The 26,504-nt window shown below is 44.1% G+C and overlaps 1 protein-coding gene across 1 annotated transcript; it reads right to left on the bottom strand.

Moving 5' to 3' along the window:
* Nucleotides 1-249: 249 nt before the first annotated feature.
* Nucleotides 250-26,503, bottom strand: lrrk2 (leucine-rich repeat kinase 2). The gene is given in 52 exon segments (XM_048257969.1): nucleotides 250-877; nucleotides 1,037-1,117; nucleotides 1,390-1,613; nucleotides 1,807-1,962; nucleotides 2,310-2,500; nucleotides 2,813-2,885; nucleotides 3,249-3,442; nucleotides 3,592-3,783; nucleotides 3,960-4,060; nucleotides 4,807-4,977; nucleotides 5,206-5,366; nucleotides 5,744-5,937; nucleotides 6,993-7,105; nucleotides 7,675-7,821; nucleotides 7,985-8,176; nucleotides 8,518-8,664; nucleotides 8,854-9,008; nucleotides 9,448-9,635; nucleotides 9,851-9,939; nucleotides 10,695-10,896; nucleotides 12,449-12,667; nucleotides 12,759-12,886; nucleotides 12,998-13,221; nucleotides 13,413-13,594; nucleotides 13,698-13,884; nucleotides 14,063-14,156; nucleotides 14,274-14,422; nucleotides 14,505-14,755; nucleotides 14,885-15,087; nucleotides 15,383-15,455; nucleotides 15,546-15,655; nucleotides 15,867-16,046; nucleotides 16,136-16,310; nucleotides 16,312-16,401; nucleotides 17,494-17,664; nucleotides 17,800-17,928; nucleotides 18,020-18,159; nucleotides 18,639-18,783; nucleotides 19,361-19,488; nucleotides 20,030-20,154; nucleotides 20,372-20,501; nucleotides 21,691-21,797; nucleotides 21,882-21,967; nucleotides 22,235-22,407; nucleotides 22,620-22,739; nucleotides 22,970-23,101; nucleotides 23,208-23,342; nucleotides 24,119-24,253; nucleotides 25,131-25,219; nucleotides 25,448-25,557; nucleotides 25,787-25,872; nucleotides 26,097-26,503. Coding segments are annotated over 52 exon segments (7,638 nt in total). The 5' UTR covers nucleotides 26,236-26,503; the 3' UTR covers nucleotides 250-755.
* Nucleotide 26,504: the final 1 nt, after the last annotated feature.

The following is a 26,504-nucleotide window of genomic DNA, read 5'->3' on the forward strand; positions in this document are numbered from 1 at the left end:
CAGTAAAAGCCCTGTTAAGAACCAAACTAGATTTTGTTCAAATCTACACACCTATGGCTACTGAAAAATGTAAGGTTCATTTAGCAAATGTTATTTTGAAGTATTAAAAAACATCGTTGTTTTAAGAATTTTCGAACGAAATGTTGGTAATTAGCACGTTTACGTACAGAGTGATGGTGCCGCCTACCGTGGCGGCTGACTGACCCCGTTGTATGCGACAATTTCATAACAACACGTCCCAGACAAGCATAGCACAACACTGCAATTTTAATACAAACAGTCTCATATTACAATCTGTTTCCGTGGCATGTTGGACCACACTTCAATAAATAAAATAAAATCGTTAAGAAGTATCAAAAGGGGTTTCCAGTTTGATTGCAAGTGCTAGGAGAATCCAGCATAAATAGTTACTTTATCATCCCTTTTGAATGTTCATGTGTGATGAAATAAAATAAAATAAAATCCAAGTGATACATTCACACAACCTGTTTGCACAAGAGAACATAGGCTAACTGAAGTTAGACACTCCAGAATCCATCCCCATGCAGTAAAATAAAGTTTGTTTGGCAGACATGCAAAGAAAGATATCGAGTGGTTTCCCTTGATTATATTCAGATTATTCATGTCCCTTTCCCCCCAATACTTTAGTGAAAATCAGGCAACAGAATAGGCTACACGGCCATCCCTGATGATAATTGTGTCGTAATATTTTTGGCTTTTGAAGTTGGGGGGTGGGGGGTAAGTGCAACGCAGGTTCAGTCGAAGAGCTGTTCTCTCATCTTGGCTGTGATTTCCTCCCTTAGCTCACAATGCCTACTTAAGTCTTTCACTTCAAGGGGGAGGGTGCTGTTCCAAACCATCAGTACAGAGTCTTCATCTGGAGTAAACAAATGTATAGATTAGCATAGAGTAACAAATGTATAGATTCATATAGATTAACAAATGTATAGATTAACATACAGTGGCAATACATCTCACTGCAGTGTCTGACATGTGGCAGGAGTTATGAGAAAGCTAACAAAAACATTCCCCCTACCACACTGATTCCTGACTTGATCTTGGGCCAGTCGTTGCCGTTTCCCCAGTACCATCACAACACTTTTCCTGTTGAGCGTTTCTAGGTTTACAGAGGGGAAAAATATTTACTCCCAAGACCCGTGTAAATGAGACAATTAGCCCATATGGAGTTGAAATTAAGACATGTTGAAAAAAGAGACCACCTAATTTAGTGTTTTTAATGTAAATGTTTACATGAGTCTGTCTGCTTGTCAGCTTTATGTTTGTGTGGATGATGTAAACATTCAAATACAGACTATTTCTTTAAGTTATATTATCTTACAAGAGTTTGCTTAAAAACAACAGTGAAAGACAGCTGGATTTGTTCCGTACCGATCAGCACAGATGCCATGCTCCGGACAGAGTGGCAGTGGAGACTGATGGCCTGCAGTAGTTGCCTGTTGGTCAGTTCCACCAGCAGGATGTGTCCAGCTCTGGTTCCGATCCATAGTGTGGTGCTGTGCTGCACCAACAAAGCTTTTACAGTGGCCCAAGATGGCTCCATCTCCCCAAACACGTCCGAGCTGGCTCTTCTAGGCTTACGGCAGGCGTTCGGTCTGGTAGCATTCACAATCAACACATGAGCTGACAATTACTACAACTCTTCAACAATGGCAAAGCATAATGAAATTGTCTGTTACCAACACATTCAACATTACAGCCTTGTATTTATTTCATGCTAAAGCTTTGCCTGCAAGTGCTTTATATAAAAGTCACTTGTATACATGTGTGATGCGGTCATGAACCCACCGAAGTAACTGAGCGCAGTCAATGAGGTCAATGGTCTTATCACTCTTCTTGTCCCAGACCTCCACCACCTGGCCTCCAACTTTGCTCAGGAACACATGCTTGTCCACCACCAGTCGCGATACATTTGTGTCACTGCTTACTCCACAATGTTGCTTCCTGAGAGTATGCGTACACACACACACACACACACACACACACACACACGTAATGTGTTTCTTCTTTTGTGGAGGAATGGTATGGAATGGCATGAGGAATGGACTATATCTAATTCAAACACACTGGTCACAAAACTACAAAAACGTTAAAGCTATGGGTGTAATGGGTTTCCCTATAGGCAGTCTCAGTGGTTTTGGACTGATTTAGACTTGTCTTTATAATAATGCCTTTGTTATACAAATTTTGTCTTCTTGATTTTTCCTGGAGTGCCTTGACATCTTGTGATCAACACTGAGTTATGAATGTATTTTCAATTCCTCATATCTCATTTTGTAACATGCACTTACTGAGTCAGTTGCCTGTGTTTTGTGTCTATGGTTTTCCAGACGTCGTAGTCGGTAGTGAGGGAGAGCACCCTGGTGCCACAGCCTGCCCAGACTGTGCTCCTGTCCTGCGAGTGAGTGGACTGACAAAGACTGACCAGCGGGGTGTTGACATTCCCCACCTGAACCGTCTTCACAGGTGCCCCATTCTTGTGCTGTGACCAAAAGAGTACAGAGACCTACTAAGACATGGGTGTGCTTATCATAACAATGCAAGAAATCGACAGCAGGTCTGCACTGTCACTTAGGTACGTTTGTGTGGGTAGATCGTTTTTATAACATCAAATTCATGATAATGGCACGTGGTCATGTGTAGGGTACATCCTAGGAAGTGCCTAACAGATGCAGGTGTCTATTAAGATGACTCAATAGTACACACCAAAACATGAGTGAACCAACCAAATACTTTTGAATTTTCACTGCAAGGGAAGGACATGACTCAACGTTAAAAAATAGTGATCCTGTACCTTCAACACTGAATCTTCATATATAACCAGCATTCCATCTGCAGTCCCAATCAACAGGTAATTCTTCAAACCACTTGTGAATAATAGAAAAAAGAATCTCCATGAATAAATGGCATGTGATTTTGCAACAACACACCAACAAATCTGTGGATGCAGTGGCTAATCAAAATGATGTAAAAATGATGTGCAATAAACCAACACTTCAAATAGCCCAGGCTACTTTGGACTTGAGACTTTGAATAAACAAATGACAATTCCGAATGCAAGGTCCCAAATTGAAACAAGCGATAGGCAAATGGTCCCGAATTTATGGACGTTTTAGAATGTCACACAGCTACAGGCAACGAGTGGCAGACATATCACTTATGTTACCAATGACTGTTTTTGAGTCACATCGTTGGAAATTGTTCCTGGTCCGGGCGAGGAGATTTCTCACCTGCGTGGTGTGTGTGTGTGAAAAAACAATGACGTCACAGCGTCTGACGCCTTCTGGAGATGATGAAAACTGGAGGGGTTACTAGTGTCGATGACAATAAGTGAGCCAGCCTGTGTTCCTGCCACGAGCCAGTCGCAGGGCTCTCCAGGGATCCGCACACTCACCACACACAGCACTGGGCTACTGTCAACCTCCTGCAAGTTAACATCACACAGAGAATGGAAACAACATCTCAGTGTGTGAGCTCAACAAGCAAGTTTGTAGCTCCCACTTCTGACACAGCACGCTACAAATGTTCTATTACATTGTTATCAAAGGCCGCAGCTGTAGAAACTGTCAGTACCTGAGAAGAGGATTTCTCAGACTGTAGATCCACTGAGGAGATGCAGCCAAGTCTCTGGGTGCAGCTCCCTCCACCCAGCCACACCTGTGAGCCCTGGTCTCCGGAGAGAGTGAAGCACTCTGAGGGCATCCCGTACACGGTCACCTCAGTCATCAGACACAGCATCTCCCCTGAGTTCAGCCTGTCAAACACCTACACTCCAATCAATAACAGGGGAATTTGCTGAACACGTGCTGTCCACAGGTTACACACCACTGACACTCATGCTGTACAGCTCACTCATATATTCTCTATATGGAAAAGTAATTGGTGGGCAGCTCTACCCTGACAGGGTTGATGTGGCTGCTGTCCACTGGAGCTGGACTGACCTGTGCTGAGGTGGGCCTGTCCTGTGGGCTCTCCTTCAGGCAGTCCTTCATCAGAATCTGGAAGCCTGGCCACGGGGAGCAGCCGTAGTACTTCACCGGGTCTTGAAAGGAAGTGGAACAATCAATCCCTCTCTAAAAACCCTCTGCTTCAATGCTGGGTTAAACAGACTAGTGTTAAAGGATCAGTAGGAAATAATGGAAAATAAATTGTAACCATTCCAAAAATGATCACCATATATGTTGTCAGAGTAAGGAAACACGATGCATGGAAGGAATGGCTGATTTGACAACATTACTATAACTCGTAAAACCCATGAAAAAAAATGAGTTACAGGGCGGAATCTCTTGGAATTTTTGTTTATGTTTTGAAAGATTAATTCTAGAATAGCGTATTAATAATGGGCTGGCGTGTCCTCTTATTTGTGTTGCCAAATTAGCAAAGGCCAACTGTCAACTTGCTGTCAGTTGTAGTCATGAACGCCTACGAGAGGCAGGCAAATTTCCAAAATTAAAACAAGAAACAAATTAAGTGGACATCGGAGGAGCTTCCTGAGATGGCGATGTCTTCGTCAAACGAAGAATATCAAGTCTGATGCAGAGCTGGCCATATTTCTCCACGACAGGTAGCTAAACTTCATCTGCATTGCTAACAGCTGCAGGTCAACTAACGTTAGCTAAGTCTTCATTAGGCTACATCTGGCAACCCAGAAGAGGCTCGCGTCTGGTAGTCGCCTACAGAAAGTTGGATAACAAAGTTGGATAACAACCCTACAAATCGCTCCTTTAAACTGACTCCTTTAAACACTAATGTTAAACTGGCTTTGAGAGATTTCTGAAGCGCGTTTACCTGGTAGTTTGCCCTGTACCGCTATCTCATCAAACTCGCTGGGGAACTTCATGCCGTCAGCGATGCGCTCTCCGCAAGTCAGGAGGTCATACAGCAGCAGACCGAAGGAAAACACATCTGCCTGCAGGTTATAGATCACTCCACCACGGGCAACTTCAGGTGCACGGAAACCTGAAGGAAAGATAGTAGACACAGAACATTGCCCATAATATTATACTATACTCTTTCACTCATCTGATTTGATCTCATTTATAAAACTCACTGATGTGATCTACAAGGCAACTATTTCTCTATTTATATTATTATATTCATGAATGTATTTATGTATTTAAGTAAGGCCCACTGATGTCAAGGCTAACAGGCTAAAGCTAATCCTTGAAGTGTGGGTAGAGGGCCTACCTGGTGTTCCCTCAGAGCTTCTGACGCCCATGCTGCAGCAGTACTGGGAAATGCCATAGTCAGTGATCTTGGCAATGATCTCAGAGTCTGTCTTCAGGTTGAACAGAAGCACATTATGGGGTTTCAGGTCTCGGTAAATGATCATGGAGGAGTGCAAATATCTACCCACACACACAGAGAGAGGGGAGTGGGGGAGAATAATGTCTGTTTAGGATCTACAGTTTGAATTCCTATTAAACTTAAAATAGAAGAAAAAACAAAAGTTTTTTAAAACGAAAGTTAAAATGCAGTAGAGTCATTAAAAGACACATATTTATGAAATGGGAATTGAATAAAGTATTTATGTGAATATTATTGTGGGATGTTTAATTGCCCTTTAGTAGTGAAGCGTGTTTTAGGCTATACATGAACACTCTCTGTTAAAGACATAAATGCTCACTCTGGATATGAACTGAACTTATGGTGGGGACGGTATCTGAAAAACATGCTAAGCTAAACAGTCTTTGGTGATTGGGGTTGTGTAGTGTGTGTAAACTACCTCAGGCCATCGGCCACCTGTAAGGCGATCCTATGCTGGAGCTTGCGGTTCAGGCTGCAGTTTTCATGCTCAAAGAGTGAGTCCAGTGAGCCGAGCGGGGCCAACTCCATGACCAGCACATGGCGGGGGAGGATCCCGGCGGCCAGCAGACTCACCAGACTGGGGTGGTGCAGGCGGCCCAGTACGGCCAACTCCTACGGGGAGAGGTCAAGAGACTCTGCATGTCAAACCCTCTCAAAACCTGTTTTGTAATGGAACAGTAATGGAATGGAAATGGAATGCTACCCGTGTGTGTTCAGCCATGATTGACATAACAGGGTTGAGTTCAAACGGGAAAAACAGAAAAACAGATTGTGCTAAAGGGTTAGGCCTGTTACCTGATGACTCATTGGCAGGGGCGTCATGCAAGCCAAAATTCAGGGGGGGGCACAATCAGGCAATTTTGTTCGGGGGGGTCATGTTAGAGGGGGGCCGGAGATTTCTCCCCCTGGAAATGTTGAAGTTCTGGCTGCTAAACATACCATTTCAATGCAGTTTGGGAGGGACAGAAATAACAGAGCAAGCAGCAACCCTCCTCTATCTGAGGACTAGAGTATCTATTTTGTAAGTTAATGTAAAACACATAGGTTGGTGAAAGAACTGTAAGCTCAAATTCAGCTCATTAAAGTGTAAGCTCATTAAAGCATGTTTAGACACACACATTTACACTTACTTACTACACATGATTTAAAAAACAGTAGGCCTGCAGTTGTTATGATTTGATTGATATGTGACCTAAGAACAATCTTACATTAAAAAAGGTGCTGAGGTCTGACTTTGTGGTGCTCAGAAATTAAATTATTTTAATCTTAATTCATGTGATAAAGGACTCTGAAAGAAGTTTGACGGGTTTCAGTGCCGAGTATGGTTAAAGGGGTGGTTCAGGATTTTGGACATAGGACCTAATTTCCAAGTAAGCAAGTGTGATATTTATCCGTGGAGACCGTTTTCAACACGTTTCATCCAGTCCTTCTAATTGCAGAGTTAGGCTAGGCTAGCGCAAGTCAACGGTATGTGCTAGCCTGCCACTAAAAACAGTCTTACCCTGACTCCACTGCTCATTGGTGTCTGAAATAGCAATTCCAGGCGGAGCAAACAATGCCACTGATACAAGACAAACATGACACGGCAGAATGAATCAGGAATCTGAGCCTTAGTTGTTTGCATGGCTGTGACTTCAAGTGCTAGCATGGCTGAGTGAATAGCTAACCTGTCTGACCAGTCGGTGGATGTAGAGGTCTGATGCATGCTTGTTGAAGATCTTGACCGCAACATCTTCATTCTTGTAAATGGCTCTATAAACTGAGCCAAAACCTCCATCTCCTTCAGGTATACATGCATCCACACAAAACACACAGTTTATACAATTTAACATTAAGTTGAAGAGAGTCATGGAGCATCAACCATCAAAAAGTAAGTATAGAGTTGTAATATTTAGTTGAGTAAAGTTTTGAGAAAAGAAGTCAACACGGCTTCAGGATAGACCCATATCGTCTACTGTACGCAGCTGCGGGACGTGCCCAACCACACACATCATCAGATTTAATCTGAGCTGCTGTTTAATTTCCTGATCTTTTACGCCTCTATGAGGACAGGTAAGACTAAACAATGATGTCTATCTATCAAATCATGCCAGTTTCTTTTGCCATGTTTGGCATTCTGTGCCAACATGTTGTGCATACCTGCCACGGGGGGGGGGCGGGATTAATGGAGCAGTGATTTTAAAGTGAGCATTGATTTTTAAAGTCCTTGAGATACGGGAGAAACCCAGGAAAAATGGGAGTGTTGGCAGGTATGATGTTGTGTCTTGTATTTCATGCATGTCGGCATAACCTCTAAATAAAAGGGAGATTCATACTAATGTTACAGAATAGCTCCTCTAGTCCTCTCACCCAGAAGATACTCTTTGGAAAGGTCCATCTCGAGCACCTCACTGTTGAGCATTGTGCTGGCAGGCTGGTCACTCAGAATGAGGTCAGGGGAGATCTGAGCGATGGGCACAGTGCAGCGGGAGTCCTCTGAATTCACCAACAGGCAGTCTGAAACACAACAGTCACACATGACCCCATTCAGCCCTTTGAACGAATATGACACCAAAATGTGGATATCAATGTCTGGGTCATGGACAACCTGAAGCACCCATGCATTTACATCATGGCATTAATACGCACGCTTGTTGCATGGTTGCAAACTAAAACAGACCTTCATCTATGTGGTTGAGCACTTCCTCAAGCAGCATCCTGTTGCACTCTTGTCCATCATCAAAGCTGTACAAAACCCACTTCTTCAGCAGGGTCTCTCCATTCCCATGGATGTCTGTGGTGAGAAGACCAGGGAACCACTCCTCCAACAAGGAGTCAATGTGGTCCACCACTTGCCCAAGTAAAACACGACCTACAGGAAGAAATACACAGTCAACTGAGATGCCAGGCTATCAGCTACTGTTGGTGATGCAGTCTTCCCCTGGTCTGTATACCTTCAATGGCATCTTATTTGGCTGATCGATACCTTACTAATGACATTGATGTAAGCCAGGTGTGTTTGGAGAAGTGATAGATTAAACATACACCAAGATACTCAAAGACCTTTGTCAAGACAGCATTGACACCTGATGCAAATATAGTTTTACTGTTTCTTTTTCCCCAAGATGATACTGTTGCACTAGAAAAACATCTCTTAAAGTGAAACTAAGAATTGCCTCTTTAGGACAGAAAGCCCTTGTTGAGAGCAGTTACCTTTGCGAGAGCAGGGAACAGTGATCTTTATGACGTTGGCTGGGCCATTTTCCACGGCATCAGCCTCTACTAGGCAGTAGGCCTCTGGGGACCAACTCAGGTAGATGCCCCTCCTCCAGTACAATCGGTTGGGTTTCAGAACCCTCTCTGTTCAACACAAACCCACCCAAACACCACAAACACTTGACAAAGGAACAATAAACCACCAAGTTAGTTCAATGTTTCTTGTTATGGTTCTTGTAATTGTTCTTGTAACTGGTTATGCAATACATATTATGTATGCACAGCATATGATACACATCACTAGTGTTGAGTTCTGTTGTTAGATGGCGGTACCTCTTCCACACAGCATGAATGGAGAGACCTCCAGGAGACGGTTGATCTGTCTGGACCAGTAGCCCATGGGAAAGTAGGGCATCTCGTAGAGTCGGATGATGACCTCCGAGTGCTCACAGTGAGGCAGATCAAAGATGGGTTTCTCCTCATATAGACTTGTGCAACAAACACAAGGAATAGTGAAGTCAGAGTTACCAAAAGCAGGTCAACTAGGCCTACATGGACTGCTGATGATGATAATATGAACATATTTATCTCTCTGTCTAGTTCCTCTTCTGCTTTGTCCATATACCTTTGTGCTTTTTCCTCTGTTAATGCATCCTTGTCCATGTACCCCGTGTCTTTGCATTTATGTATCTATGTGAAAACTGTGAAGTGTCTGAGTGTTAGGTGCCTTGCTCAAGGGCACTTCAGCTGTGCCTACTGGTTCGAACCGGCAACCCTCCGGTTACAAGTCCGAAGCGCTAACCAGTAGGCCACGGCTTCCCCCTAAGTAGAGTAAAGAGTAAAGTCTACTTTGTCTACATATACACAATTAATACTATGAATAGATTCACCACCAATGGTTTGCTAGATGGCAATAGAAAAGGCTACCTGTTAGGAACCAGGAACTGGTCCTGGCCAAGAGGGAGAGCGATCTGAAATTTCTCCAGCAGTTTGAGGTACTGAGTCAGGAGGCTCTTGGGGAAACTGCGGCTCTCCGTGAGAAACACCTCCAGAACAGCGCGCTGAACCACTCCCCTCAGATGCTCCCCACCACTACAGATCTTCAGGCCCAGGGTCTGTAGGACAGTGCCAGGCCGTTAGAACTGGAACACAGCCATGCTTGTGGACAGGAAAGTGATTTGTGTGGAGAGAAGTTGCCATTGATAGAGCTAATCATGACTGACTGGATGCACAGATGATTAAATATGGATGTAAGAAGGAGATGATCAAACATTCAGTTTTCTGACACTGTGTGGGTGACCCGTGTGTGTGTGTGTGTGTGTGTGTCTACCTGTGAGATAATATTGCAAAGCCATTGAGGGTCTATGAAGTAGATCTCCCCAAGCTGCAGGGCAGGGTCATCAAAATGCAGGAGTATCCCTAAAATGATAAACACAGAACACAGGATGAAGTTGCAACTTGTAATACACATTGGGGCATTTTGACATCTATCCTTTTGTCAAAACATACAAACAAAAATGACTGAATGCCTTCAGTTTGGCCACAGGTGCAATTTAACATACAGTAAACACCATCCCTATTTACAAGAGAAAATGGCCATCTGAACACAGAGAACTACTTCTGGGAGTTCTGCCCAGGAGACCCACGGCTGCACTGGACTGGAGGAAACTGCACTTGCTCTCCATGCACCTGCAGGCATGGAATGAGTTCAGATATTCTTATTTAGCCTCCCAATATATTGTGCCTGTGACATGGGGAAAACAGTGGCTAGTCTGGCTCTTGTAAACTTTAGCTTTAAAATCTTGAGCATTGTTGTTCATACATTTTACATATCTAGTCACTATGCCACCCTGGATTTGCAGTTATAGTATATTCCTACTACAGTTAGAATAGGACACACTGTGTTCCCCTATGTTTATACTGAAGATTTTGCTTAAATGATTATTGTACTTTTAATTTTTGTATTACTGAAGAAAAATATGTTCTAGTGGCTTGAGCAAGGCTTATTATGGATATAAAAATCAAATGAGCACATTTAAACACCACTAATAGGCACCATTTATAACCAAATAAATGTTCATGTTAGTACATTATGTTAGGCTTATGTTGTGGTTCACAGCAGCACAGTTGAGCTGGAGTAAGATCCTTTGTGGTGATCGGGCCCCGAGTCTCACCGGTCTCGCTGAGGAAGCTGATGGCGTGTGGTAGCTCCGCTTCCTCCAGCTGCAGCTGGCTGTCCTGGATCATCTGCAGCAGGTGGCGGTGCGTGAGCACGGGGAACTCCGGGACCACAAGCTCACGCTCCCGCAGCAACCTCCGCTCCAGCTCCACATAAGAGTCCGGCACCAGCTGGCCCATCACATGCTGGCCCTGGATCTGACCGGCACACACACAGCAGAGCAACAAGATGGGCCACACAAAACCACGTCTGTGCAGTTGTATGAAAGCACATTCTATTATCCTAAACCTGGAACCTGGATGATCCTGCTTTCAGTCACATAATCTTGATTTCCATATACAGTGCATACGGAAAGTATTCACAGTGCTTCACTTTTCCGACATTTTTTATGTTACAACCTTATTCCAAAATGGATTACATTATTTTTTCCCCTCAAAATTCTACACATACCGTAATACCCGATAATGACAACTTACAAAAAGTTTGTTTGAGATTTTGGCAAATTTATTAAAAATAAAAGACGAAGAAATCACTTGTACATAAGTATTTACAGCCTTTGCGATCAAGCTCAAAATTAAGCTCAGGTGCATTCTGTTTCCACCGATCATCCTTGAGATGTTTCTACAGCTTAATTGGACCTGTGGTAAATTCAGTTGATTGGACATGATTTGGAAAGGCACACACCTGTCTATATAAGGCCCCACAGTTAACAGTGCATGTCAGACCACAAAACAAGCATGAAGTTGAAGGAATTGTCTGTCCAAGACAGGATTGAGGCACAGATCTAGGGAAGGGTAAGAAGTTTGGGACCACCAGGAGACTTAGAGCTGGCTGTCCCTCTAAACTGAGTGATCAAGGGAGAAGGGATTTAGTTAGGGAGGCGAACAATAACCCGATGGTCACTCTGACAGAGCTCCAGAGTTCCTCTGTGGAGAGAGGAGAACCTTCCAGAAGGACAACCATCGCTAAAGTGAAGCATGGCGGTGGCAGCATCATGCTGTGGGGATGTTTTTCAGCGGCAGGAACTGGGAGACTAGTCAGGTTTGAGGGAAAGATGAATGCAGCAATGTACAGAGACATCCTGGAAGAAAACCTGCTCCAGAGCGCTTTTGACCTCAGACTGAGACGACGGTTCAGCCTTCAACAGGACAACAACCCTAAGCACACAGCCAAGATATCAAAGGAGTAGCTTCAGGTCAATTCTGTGAATGTCCTAGAGTGGCCCAGCCAGAGCCCAGACTTAATTCCATTGAACATCTCTGGAGTGATCTGAAAATGGCTGTGCACCGACGCTCCCCATCCAACCTGATGGAGCTCGATAGGTTCTGTAAAGAGGAATGGGCGAAACTGGCCAAAGATAGGTGTGCCAAGCTTGTGTCTTCATATTCCACAAGACTTGAGGCTGTAATTGCTGCCAAAGGTGCCAAAGTATTTAGCAAAGGCTGTGAATACTTATGAAAATATTATATGTTCGTTATTTATTACTAATTAATTAAATTAACATGAAAAAAACGTTTTCATTATGGGGTATTGTGTGTAGAATTTGAGGAAAAAAAATGAATTGAGTCCATTTTGGAATAAGGCTTTAACATAACGAAATGTGGAAAAAGTGAAGTGCTGTGAATACTTTCCGTATGCACTGTAGTTACGTAGCAAAACGGTATAAAGCATTTAACAATAACACTGTTCATGGTGAGGAACAAGTAGAGCAAATATTGATATGCAAATTGTGCAAATCATTTAGATTACCTTAAAGTTAACCACCTCCCTGACAATGGCTTTCCGGAGTCTGTTGACAGAGTCTGCGTCATCAAAGATGGAAACCACGTGATAATCCCGGATAATTGGGAACCCTGGCTGTCCAATCAACTCCTCCCGCACCTTCTCAAAACACTCCTCCTTCTGTCGCTCGTCACACTTGTCTTTGTGAGTCCCCACCAGAATCACAGGGGACAGGGGGGCCACCGCCTACACATGGCAACAGCAACACAGCTAGCATCACCCGAGTGAAGAAACAGTGACTGAAGCCATAACGAACAAGCATTTGGACAGAGCGTACTTTGATGTTGAAGAGCCAGGGTTTGATGGCATCCACCTCACTCACACCCTTGCTGACATCGTAAACCACAAGGTAGAGTGCACGAGGACCCATAAAATGAGGATTCGACTCGCTATACTCCTCTCCACCTGTTTAAACACGCAAGTTTGAGAGGTCAAGCCTGTGCTAAACAGCAGACCACTGACTAGTTTGTATTCCAATCAGTGGAGTGGTAATTGTCCTTGTATAGTGTCACACACCTGAGAAGTCCCACACGTTGAGCACCATGTTCTTTTTGTCGCGCTCGCGGATGCTCCAGTCCCTGACGTGGATGCTGGCGGGGCTCGGCCCCTGGTGCCCCTGCACCCTCTTCAGCCTCATCAGCTGCTGCATGAGCGAGGTCTTCCCACTCTGCCCATTGCCCACCACCACTAGCTTCATGCGGTGGTAGGGCACCGCCTTCTTCAGCCGCTGTTGCAGAAATCTGCACAAATGAGTGACAATTAATCAAATACACTTTTAAAACATTGGGTGATTTCTTGTGACTTAAAAAAGCATTTAGTAAACTTGTAACTTTTTTACATTTTTGGTTGAACAAACACTGGCAATGTAAAGATATCATTGAAGTGGCTGTACAAATACTCCAGGACATTTTAAAGCCATGGCAATATGAACCTGACAATGTCTTTGGTTTTGTTCCCGATGTGTTTCAGGTCCAGTTGGAGTTTCAGCCCATCCAGGGGCAGGTCCCACAGCCGCCCCAGTTTTCCCATTTCATCCGGGAAGGACCGCAGGCCGCTATTCCGGCTTACATCTAGAGACGTGAGCTCCTCCAGCAGGCCAATCTGTGGAGGAATCTGTGACCACAGACACATGTCTCAGAATGAGGTCATCAACAGTAACTCTTTTAGTAGCACAACTGTCCTATACACAACAGAGGACTGATGGAATGGTGAATACCTCAGTAAGCTTGTTGTTACACAGATGGAGCTTCTCTACCCGAGCCCATTTGTAGGCTGGTCCACTCAGGTCCAGCGCGGCGATCTGATTGTGACTGAACATGATCTCTCGGAGATTCACAGATGCCCATGCAGATGGTCCAGGCAAGACGGAGATCTGATTGTTCTTCATGTCCACAGATTGTAAACTGAAGGGAGAGAAGAGTTGTGTCTTTGAAGTTGCCTTAAGTATTTCACCTCTCCAGCAAATGAAATACAATCCCTTTCCTTTCAATGGGCAAAAACTAATCAAACCATGATCATAACCAAAATCATACATATCAAAATAATGCCATCATATTTCTTTTGTGCAGAAGATCTACTTACTTTGGCAAATTCACAATGACATCAGGTACAACTGTGAAGTCATTGTTTGAAAACTTTAGAGTAGTTAGTTTTGTGGGAAGGTGTGACAAAGAACCTAGGAACAGAGTACATCATGACAATATTTAATTCTTTAGAAAAAGAAATATCAGAAAAAGAAAATATTTCCATTTCAATCATTAAAGTAAACTGTGAACTGATTTCTTTAACTTACTGAGTTTGTTCATGGAGGCATTCAGAGTCTCCAGTCTGGGGCACTCAGACAGGCAGTCACTGGAGATGAGTTCTATACTGTTCTTACTCACATCGAGAACTTTCAGTTCAGATAGACAGAGGGGACCAGATAGAGCACTGATCTGGTTCCTGAAAAAAAGTGTCAGAGGAAGTATGTAAATAAGTGATCTGTGCTGTCCAAGACAACTCCATTTCCCAGCAGTCAACTCACCCCTCAAGAAAGAACTCCTCCAGTCGTGTCATGACGTAGCCGAGCTGGCTCGGGAAGGTGGTGATGTGGTTGAAGGACAGATTAAGCTGTCGCAAAGTCGGACAGCAGACCGCAGGGTCAAAGGTTAACACTGGGCCCACACAGTTCCGTGACACGTTGAGCACGCTCAGAGCCGGCAAGCCCAGGATTTGGGCTGGCAGTGACTGTAGTTGATTGCCTTGGAGATCCAAACGAGTCAGTCTCCTGAGACACTGAGACACATTACACAGATACAGATGGGTGCTTTCATTCAGCAGAACAGAGTTTAATCCACTTTGAACTACCTGAACTATTTAATCCACTATCTGAACTTCTGAAGTTCACACAGGAGCAGTGGATACCTCACACAGGGAGCTGGGGAACTTGGTCAGGGCGTTCTGACTCAGGTCCAGGCGTTGCAGATACTCTAGCTGCTTCTGGACTGTGAGGCTGTCCATCAGACAGCTCAGGCTGTCCAGCTCATTCCCGGACAGGTCCAGCAGGCGGATGTGCTCTCGGTCTCCACCCGACAGGGAGGGAGAGGGGCTCTCACCAGAGTTAAGTACTGACCAACACAGCAGAGACCACACAGAGGCAGATTCAATTTAAAACAGGTCCTTAAAGAGTACCACAGCAACTGGCCTTGGAGAAGGAGGAGATCTCTGGCAATTCTGTTCCTGCTTAAAAGCCCACAATCATCTTACAATAGCTATCAAAGCCTTCAAGCTTTTATAGGCCTTACATATGACAACAAACATATATGTTATATTATAAAATCAATATGATCTGATAAGTAAGTCTCAAAGAAAAAAAACAATACAAATCACACTCAGAATATTTTCCACTGTATATATTCCTACCTCTGTGATTCTGCAAGTGTCTATTAAGCTTCTTGTGTAAAAACTCCTGCGAGTCTGACTCTACTTGGCCTCCCTGTGAGAGAACGAGAGCACAGGGTGAAGTAAGCCATCAAATGAGACCATCGTAACATTGGTAAACAGATGGCATAAATCCACACATTACCTCAGAGCTGTTGTGTCTGGGTCGGCCGTTTTGTCTTGGTGTTGACCTGGCCCTCTGCTCCTCCGGCGAATCACAACAGAGCTTCAGAACACTGTGGGCTCCTTCACTTCCTGTGCACAGCAAATGATATGGGGTCAGATCTCTGTTTTAGTCTAGTCTAATTTATTTTCTTGACTGGTTTAACTGCTGTTGTTTTTAAATGGGCTATATAAATAAAGTTGACTTGACCATAGATTATTTTCCCCCTGAAATATGTCAATATTATATTATTACTATTATATTATATAAAGTAAAAACAGCTGAAAACAGAGCGAGACCCACCATCACTCTCTATGTCCTCAAAGGTAAAGACAAGGCTGTCTTCAAGAGAGATGTGACTGGAGTCATCACTCTCTTCCCCTGAAAGGTACCCGGAGAGGTCATTCAGCATTCCTGGTGAGCCCACAGTTCCTTTCTTCTTTTGGAGTAACTGGATCTGTCGAGCTAAACTTTGGCCTTTACCTACACACACACACACACACACATGTATAAATGGGTCAGCACCCTTTATATGGCTACAACAGTGGAAGGGACATGCAGGAGACACTTACAGTTCCTCCTGTGGCCACTGGGAGGAACTCTGCGCTCGGACAGGAGAGGGCTGAGCCAGGCAGCCTCCAGGCGGCCCAGCCTGAAGCCCCCCAGGCAGAGCGCACTGTTGTTGAGGTCCAGGCCCAGGCGGCCCAGCAGCAGGATGACCACAGGGCCATCCCCTCGCCTCACGACGCGTGCCCAGAGCTCCCCGCAAGTGCTGCTCGTGAACGCCCGCACTCAGCAGCAGCTCCACCAGAGCCAGTGGCCCGCCACGCTCACACACCTTAGAGGGTGACAGAGAGGGAGAGTGTGAGAGAGTGTGTTGTGGACTGTGAAAATGATGACCACGTCATGAGCAGTGAGGGTCATTTCTCTGACAGGCCCATCATATCATATCACCACACACTGACAGGGTGTGCCGTGTGTTAGGATAGGCTACTGACCTATAATGCCTTCATGCCGGCTGTAAACTCAGAGGACCCGACTTTAAGTGTGTTCAGCTCAGAAAACAAATACAGGACACGCAAAATAAGTTATTAGAGCTGCTTACTATGGTTGAGCAAGAAGGAAAATGTCTTGGGGGAGTGTTTCTATCTGTAGTGTTAATTTGGTGATAAATTACCATGCCTATTTGTCATGAGAGTGAGATTCGCCTCTTGTGTTGTTGCAAGGGAGGCCGCTGTGGTTGGAGAATATGATAGTGATGTCAAGTCGGATACCTCAGGACACAAGAGTTCAGCACGAGTCTCCATCAAATCCAACCCAACTTTGCATTCAAGTCATTCTTCATAATTTCCGAATAGCCGATGTGGCATGAAGGCAGCATTACAGGCGGAGCATCAGTGATGTCACTACCTGTGGCTAATTGGTAAATTACACCTGTCCTTTCAATCAGGTCAGACAATGAGTTGAGGCCTGCTGTGGGAGCAGGGCCGATATTCTTCCCTTTTGTTTGTAGCCACATGAACAGTAGCATTAGGACAACCTTTTGCATTGGATTTTACACCACCTTAAAGGAAAATAAAAACTTGAACTTAAAACCCGAAACGGCTAGGGCTGGCCCAGCTTAATGGAGGAGTACCAGGCAGGGAGTGCCAGCACGTCACCGGTATGTTGGCCGCTCTCTGAGGCTCCTGCCAAGCTGACATGCAGATGCATTCATATATGGTTAGAACCATACTACCCAGTTCTGCACCACATGTAGCGCTAGCATGTAGGGAGCAGTAAGATTCTTTCATTGTTTGGTTTGTGTTGCTTTAGTTTAGTTTAACCCCTCGACGATGTACAGCTGTGGCCTTCCTACTTTGTTACACGTGCCCCACACACACACACACAACTCAGAACAATCATTGATCATTACACAACATCTCTTTGCCTGGTATATGAGGGACTCTGTTTTGGTTTTCTTGTTGATGTCGGCTCCCAGCAGTATGAGGCATTCAGCCATGAGCAGATCCTCCGCTTCACAGGCCTTCTCCAGCACGGTGTACTTAATCTCGCCATCAGCCACCATCTTAGACAAGCACAGGCAGCTCAACCTGTGCAGCTGCCACACACACCAGCACACGTTTACATTGCAGATCAAATAACAGACCTTTTACATATCAGCAAGCAGAGAGCAGAGTATGTATGTAAATCTAACTCCTCCTGACAAAGTTGTTAATCACCAGCTCATACTTACAGAATCGCTACGTTGTTCTGAGGAGTGTTGCCTCAGCTGATCAAAGATCTCCCTGGCAAAGTTTTCACTCTCGAGCGCAGCCGCTGCAGCAGAGCAGGTGTCCATCAGTTTCCATGCTACCCTGAAACCCTAGAAAGAGCGGGTGTCAGCCTCATACGCAACAGAGTAAACTAAACAAAAACAGAAAACCAATGACTGTCACAAACATTCGCACACCCACTTTCATTCGCATCTCTCCATCCTCCATGTACTGCCGCATAGACTGCACGAGCACCGAGGCCAGGACAGGAACGATTGTGCGAGAGAGCTTCTTTTTGCTGATGAGGTAGACCAGGAGGCTTAACCCCCAATAGTGGATTTCTGAAAAGGAGGAAATCTGCTCATTAATATTTCTTATTATGCGGCTCGTAAAACAATGGAAAAATGCGTTCAACACCTCCTGAGAATAAGACACTGGGTGCTGGATCCTTACATGTAAATAACTGAATATCAAGGAAAAGAACCGCACTCACTAGGTTACTAGGTAATCGCCGATGACACGCTGAAAAGAGCTTTTTGCTCAAAACATCTGTGGGGCGATTAAACATTTTGTTTAAAGGAACTGTGAGTGTGGTTCTTTTTTTTTTATTATTCAGTTATTATACGGCTCTTCAGAATGCTGCAGAGTTCTAGTGCCCTAGCTGTTAACATAAACTACAAACCAGTGGTGGTGGCATGTGGTTTGCCAAATAATGTATAATCCTTGAGTAAGCATAGCTCATATACAGTGCATTCTTCTTCCCTGAAGTTGACTCGCTAGTAATTGCATTTAGATTTGTCAAAAGTGTTCCCAGACTCACCACGTTTCCTTGGAAACATCTGTAGTGTATGTAGGACTGTATCAATGGCCCCTTGTTGGCACATGAGGTCAACGGCCCCCGAGCAGCCGGCCAGCTCAGAGAGGACACAAAGGCCGTACTCCTGAATGTCTTTGTTGCTGATGAACTAAAGACATAAGACATAAAACACCAGCTCATCGACACATTCAACCCACCAAAAGTCCACTCCAATATGTAATGTGGACAAAAAGACATAGGCTGGCAGCGGTTTTACCCAAAATCATGTTTTAGTGTTTATGTCTGATTTGTTGACAACTTAAAGGTGCTCTAAGCGATGCCACGCATTTTTTAGGCTAAAACATTAAATGTCACTTACTGCAAACAGCACCTAACCAACCGCTAGCTGTCTGTGTCCTGAATACACTGTAAAAAAAGGCAATCTCTGTGGACAGCCCAGGCTCCAAGAACGGCAACAAAAACAACCTGGGCAAACCTAGCCCATGAAAACATAACAAACTGTTCCAGCAAATCACAGACGAGATGTGTGTTTAGGAGAGTTTCAATTGCACGGGAGCAGCACGGGAGGGAGGGGAAGGGAGGTAGCGAGCTAGCTCTCTGTTTTGTTTGAAAGTTAACAGAAGTGACGTTGCCCAGCATCACTTAGAGCACCTTTAATGTTGCAACTGAAGATGTGCAATTTCAGTTATGGATTGAGATGCCACTGAGAGATGTTTATCTCTTACTCTGTTGAGAGCCTCCAGGTAGACTGTGTGAGCTCCCTCTAGCACACACTGATTCTTCAGAACCCTCAGAGACACGTCCTCTGCATCCGGATCCGCCACAGACATGCCATGCTCCTGCAAACTCCTGTCTGCTCAGCAAGCAGTCACAACATTGACTTAAATAACACCATCTTCCTTTACCAGAGAGCAGTTGAACATATCACTGTACTACATTGTTTCATTTTAGGGTGTTGTAACACCTGGTTTCATTTAGAGCAGCTGAATCTGAACGTGGAGCATTTCCCCCCAAAGCTCAGTTCGATTGGGTATATGTGAAAGCAGCAAATGCACCCTGTTTTAGAACAAAACAAATGGACCAAGACTGCTGGAAAGTTTTGTTTTTTCCAGCCAAAATCAGCATGATATTTTATTTGTCAAGCCTTTCCTTTGTATGCCCAAATAAACCAGCATGATTAAATATTTTAGGAGATATCTTTGATGTTGGGGACCACACAGAATCAGAGAACAATTTATTTGAGCGTGGGTTTGTGAACACAAAACAATCCCAGGGACAATGGAAAAAAATGTTGATTCAGCCTATGATTCGGAAACAAAATAGGTATGAAAGCGCCCTTACTTATTTTGTAGGTTAGATTGTATATGGAAAAACATAAAGACCATAGTCCTTACCTGGGCTTAGGAACGTTAGGCTGGCTTGTAGACCATCTAACTGAACTTGTAGTTGAAAGTTATGCTTCACCATAGCTTTTAAGATCAGATTCATAGCCATGGTGGCCTCATCTAAACTTGCCCTCCTGTTAACAGAACACAGGAAGAAGCATTTTGGTTACCCCTGGTTTCCATATCTCTTCCCACAGTAGCTGTATACAAAAGCAACACCAACAGTGTTTCTAAGAGAATTGGTATTTTCAGTAACAATATGCTGAGTTCACATTCCACAAATGGTGCAAAAAAGATTATGCTTTTAAGAAACTGAAGCATTTTTGTGATATGAAAATGGTGCTTCCTTACCATCCCTGAAAGAGCTGCTTGAGCAATCTACAACCACTGCTGGACACTCTAGTAGAATGTATGTGCAGCTTCATAATCTCCACAACGTTGAAATGGATGCCATGGGACAGCAGCTGTCCTCGGATTTTACCTGAATAAAACATAATAAATAGTTCCATTAATTTGTACAAATGTGTAGTGTTGTAGGCTATAGGTTGAGCAAGATTAACCAGCTTGTCAACTCAGTGGAATTTACACTGACAAACCAATGTATTAGGTACACCGTGCTAGTATCGGGTTGGACCCCCTTTGCCTTCATAACGGCCTTCATTCTTCGTGGCATGGATTCAACAAGGTGCAGGAGACATTCCTCTGTGATTTTGGTCCATATTGACATAATCGCATCATGCATTTGCTGCAAATGTGTCAGCTGCACATCCATGATCTCTGATCTCCTGTTCCATGACATCCCTAAGGTTCTCTATTGGACTGAGATCTGGTGACTGGAGACCATTTGAGTACAGTGAACTCTTTGTCATGTTCAAGATACCAGTTTGAGATGATTAGAGCTTTGAGACTGGTTGCATTATCCTAAAGCAGCCATCAGAAGATGGGTACACTGTGGTCATAAGGGGATGGACATGGTCAGCAACAATACTCAGGCAGGCTGTGCAATTATCGTGAACCCAAAGTGTGCCAAGAACATATCCACTGAACCATTGATACAAGGCAGGATGTGTCCATGCTTTCATGCTTTCATTCTGACTCTACCAATGTCTCTTCCGAATGTCACAGCAGAAGTTGAGACGTAGCACACCAAGCAACATTTTTCCAATCTTGTTTCTGTTGTCCAGTTTTCGTGAGTTAGTGCAAATTGTAGCCAGAGTTTTCTGTACTTAGCTGTCAGGCGTGGCACCCAGTGTGGTCTGCTGCTGTAGCCCATTTGTTTCAAAGTTGACATTTTGTGCATTCAGAAGTGCTCCTCTGCACATCTCAATTGTAAGGAGTAGTTATTTGAGTTACTGCAGGAGTTTATCAGGGCTGCACTAAAGCTCCATAAAGGTTGTCAGCCCCGGTTCCAGCAGTGAAGACACGCGCAAACTGCAGAGACCCCGTAAAACTACCCTGAGTTCCTGTAGTGGTAACCCCCACATGTCTACATGGCATGCCTACATCCATTGAGTTGCTGCCATGTGATTGGTTGAATAGATGTCCGTTTTAATTGGTAGTTGAACATACCTAATAAAGTGGCTGGTGAGAGGATATTGAGTGGATCCACCTGTTCCTAAACTTCCTGTGGAGTTGAGCCAGTAAATCAGGCATTGACCAGGCCAACTCACCGTTAAGCTGAATGAGATTGCAGAGAGTAACAGCAGTTGCCTGGAACACTCCCACACAGTTGGAGTGCAGCAGCATGGCTGCCATGATCTTCCTCTGGACTGGACTCCTGACACAGACATATAGGAGAAGGGTCAGTGTGTGTGTGTGTGTGTGTGTGTGTGTGTGTGTTGGTTCTGTTCAGCAAGCGTACCTCCCCTCCTCCTCCTCACAAACATGATCCCACATGAGTCCACTGCCATGTATCAGCAGGCTGTTCAGTGCCAAGCATGCCGCCTGCTACAGAATGACAATAAGACAGTAGCCACCAATTGTTAGATAATCATGTTCAATTCAGTTGTCTGGAGATTAATCCTTTTACTTTAATATTGCTCTCTACTTAAACACTCTTCTTTACAAGTCTGTTTAACATACAGGTCATGTGTAATCAGAACCCGTTTTTGAAAGAAGATAAAGAAAGATTTTTCTCCATGATTAGATGTCATGACAGGATCTTTAATCAAAGCAGGAAAAGGTGAAAGAGTGAGCGACATTCTGCCAGCTCACCTGTACTGCAGCATCTGCTGTGTGAAGCTCCAGAGCTCTGCAACTCGCCTCCATCCAGCACAGGTCTCCACCCTCTTCCCCCTTCATCTGATGCCTCTCCGCCTCGCCCTCCTCCTCCTCCTCCTCCTCACCCGTCGCATTCTCAAGCCCTTTGTTCAGCACAATCGTTTTTGCTAGGTGAAAACACAAGAGTCCCCCCACACATTTACTGCAACTCAGTTTGGACTTGCATGAGCAAAGGTTTGGAGTTCATGCATTGATATGATGATATCTGGGAGAGACTCAGTGTTGTTTTGGGTGTGAAGATGTGTGTGCGTGTGTGTGCATGTGTGTGGGTGGATGCGAGTCAGAAAGTCTGAATAGATGGGCATCTATCGCTACTCACTGAGGGCAGCCAGGCAGGTTAGGGCAGATGCTTGTAGTGTTGCATTTTCTGGGTAAGTGAGGCACGCTGTCACTGTGACTCCATGTATTCCATTCAGTACCAGTATGTTGTAGTAACTCTCTGTGAATTCCACACAGCAAGTGAACTTAATTATATGATAACCTCACATCAATAGCAAATCTTTACCGACCTAACCTGACAGTTTTCTTCAAACTTCAAACCAGACTTCAAATTCCATGACACTAAAGATGATACTGAAAGTTCCACAGACTTTGATAGGGTCTCTTCCAGAAGGAGAGACCCCATCAAAGAGCCCTCGGTGACCTGCAATGTTAGCAGAGGGGGCCCACCTGAGGTGAACTTTTGAAGCAGGCAGCAGCCAACCTCCTGCAAGGCTTCCGAGTGGGGAAACGAGAGCATGGAGTGACTGATGAGGGAGTAGCACCTCTCCTTTTTGGACATGAGGATCTCCACATTACTGGCTGCAGAAAACAAACACACAAACAAAGTTTGAGTGGAAATCTAGAGAACAGAGGGCGAGACAGATGGAGGCAGATACCTGCCCGTGCTGGGAGACACGCCACTCACGGGGGTCAGCCAGGGGCAGCAGCACTCGAAGGGCGTGCAGGAGCAGGTCCTCATTGTCCCGGAACTCGTGAGCTGCTCTCACCACCACACTGTGATCCTGTCTGTCCACAAAGTCCACCAGGTGCTCATCTGAAACTGGGCATGGGATGGAAGATGTTGCATCATCCCACAAATACTTCATGACGGCCAGGTAAATGTGTGTTTTACTGCACATTTTAGGTTTTAAAATACATTATTATCCATTTAATTGAAATACATAATGACGATATACTGTTGCATTTCATATCACAAAAGGCTCAAATTAACCACAAGAACATATATATTAGTAACACCTCCTCATATCCACCAGACATAAAGCAACACAACATAACTCACAGGTTCTGTTCCACATCCTATTAGTGCACACCCGCTTTCTCCACAAACTATACTTCCTTACATATTCAGTCAGGAGAAGATATACACCAAATGTTTTAGTCTGTTTTGCCTGAAATTGTATCATTTAATAGCAAGTAGCACACCATTCCTGGAATGGAAAATATGTTATTTCACCAATTCTAGGTATTCTTTTAGGGGGCAGCCGTGGCCTATTGGTTAGCGCTTCGGACTTGTAACCGGAGGGTTGCCCGTTCGAACTCCGACCAATAGGCAAGGCTTAAGTGCCCTTGAGCAAGGCACCTAACCCCTCACTGCTCCCCGAGCGCCGCTGTTGTTGCAGGCAGCTCACTGCGCCGGGATTAGTGTGTGCTTCACCTCACTGTGTGTTCACTGTGTGCTGAGTGTGTTTCACTAATTCACGGATTGGGATAAATGCAGAGACCAAATTTCCCTCACGGGATCAAAATAGTATATATACTTATATATATATATATATATATATACTTATACTATATATAACGGCATGTCAAACAAACCTCTTTCGAGAAGCACTTGCAATGCCCGACAGCCCTGCAATTGCAGCTCTTCACTACCTGGAAAAGACTTCATCCCTTCTACGATCAGGTCAAACACATCCACATCTTCTTCCAGAACCTGCAGCAGTATGTCAGCTGGCAAAAGAGCAAAACATCACTAGTATGTTTATCATCTTAGTAAAGGCCAAAATGTGTTTAGCATGCAGGCAGTATCTAGTGTGGATGCTCTTCAAACTTTTTTATTGTCTGGGTGGTATAGCACTTTACAGTCAGTCTAGAGCTCAGGTGAAGTGTAGAATGAATAGTGTAGTGAATAGTTGACAGTTTTACATAATACTGGAACTGTATGTGTACCCTATGATTTCAGTTCATCTAATGGTTTAAGTTGATTAATTATATCCTAGACCACAATCTGACTTGCATTAGGGGCAGCCGTGGCCCACTGGTTAGCACTCTGGACTTGTAACCGGAGGGTTGCGGTTCGAGCCCCGGCCAGTGGGCTGCGGCTGAAGCCGCACCTAACCCCTCACTGCTCCCCGAGCGCCGCCATTGTAGCAGGCAGCTCACTGCGCCGGGATTAGTATGTGCTTCACCTCACTGTGTGTACACTGTGTGCTGTTTGTGTTTCACTAATTCACCGATTGGGTTAAATGCAGAGACCAAATTTATATAAAAAGTATATATACTATACTATACTACTATAGTAAGACTACTACAGAATGCCTGTTGGCTTACAGCCATTCACTCAGCTATATTAGACAACAATGCATATTATGTATCATGTAGTTTTGCAAATGACCTACAAGAACTACCATAAGCAACTGCAAAAGCAACATTTTCAAGACATTCAAGACATAACAACATGTGCTTTGATTAAAAAAAAAAAAAAAGTCAATACAATTAATATTTTGATATGACACATAGTCTACATGACACAAATCTACATGATCTCCTGCACTGACTCCACATCTGAAGCGTGTTGTGAATAGCTCTGAACTGCTTTCTTGCTTACGTGATCTGAGAAGATGTGCCAAGGCTCGCAATGTTACCGTAAAGACCCCACAGTCTGTGATATGCATGGCCAGCACCTTAAGAATCTGCCTGTCCACATACACAGAAACATACATACTTGGGTTGCTTTCATCTACACATAGAAACATACATCTTTCAAATATTATATTTCATAATAGTTTAATATCATAACCAAACTACAATTAGCAAAATTAAATGGCTGCCAACATAATTAATACATTAATTGTGCAGTCATCCACTCTGCTCCCACTCACTCAGACATAAACAAGCGATGTGTATTATTTATAGGCTACTTACTGGTGAACCCCCAAAACCTCCCATTCCTTTGATAAAGCCAAAGGTTGGGCCAACTTCTCCAGGGTTGTAGGACATATTTCTACCAGCTTGCAAAGCAGTGACCACCCTGCCTGTAAACCAGACAACCACAGTCTTTCAAAGAGTAGTTTTTCTCTGGGAACTGCCTTAAAGGTGTAGGTTTTTGAACGTTCTAAGTTCAGCAACAATTGAAGGTTCTAAAATTCTATGTTGAATTCAATGAACCCAGATATTCTTTAGAACGTTCATTTCTCAACATTCCCGTCACCAGTGTGACGGTACTCCTTTAAGGGTTAACTGCGTGATGGCAGTTCTACTTACCTGCTGTACTCCCTTACTGCTGGTATACGATAACAACACTATCAGCAGTGGCATGTGTGCATTTTTGCCTTCAAAGAGTTCAGCAGCTGAAAATAAATACATTCATCACCAAACGTTATAATAAAAAAAATAGATCATAGTTCGATCTATTGTTGACAATTTCATCTAAATGGAATATTTCCACCACTGCGGAGGATGTAACCCAGGCTATACGTATTGCATATGCACACTGCCTGATGCACAGTGTCAAAAGACTGAAATAAATGTTATGCACAAATCTGACAACCGTTCAAACAAAAAAGGGTCTTACCACAACCATCCGTGTGCGCCAGAAAGAGCAGATCCTCCATGATCTGCACCATGGTACTTAATTGTTTCCCCTCCTGTATATTACTTAGCCGCACTAGTAACTTTTTGAGTCGCTCCTCCAACTCCTCTTTATTCACCATGTTCCTCTTCGTCGAATTAGTGCTATCTTGCCCTTGAATACATCTACAAATCCTTGTGTTGAGTTAAAATCACGTGGCTTTGTAAAAATGTTGCAGCGATGCTAAACTGTTACAGAATGTACAGACAGACAGATGTTGAAAACATTCCATAATGCGCGACAACATAAGGTTACACCACGCTCCATTGCTCCAGATAACGCAGGTCTTCCCTACAAATGTAAACTGCGTTATGGTAAGAAAAACTTAGACGTTTCCTGTTGGCGTATTCA

This window comes from Alosa alosa, chromosome 11 (assembly GCF_017589495.1).
Source record: "Alosa alosa isolate M-15738 ecotype Scorff River chromosome 11, AALO_Geno_1.1, whole genome shotgun sequence".
Taxonomy (NCBI): domain Eukaryota; kingdom Metazoa; phylum Chordata; class Actinopteri; order Clupeiformes; family Clupeidae; genus Alosa; species Alosa alosa.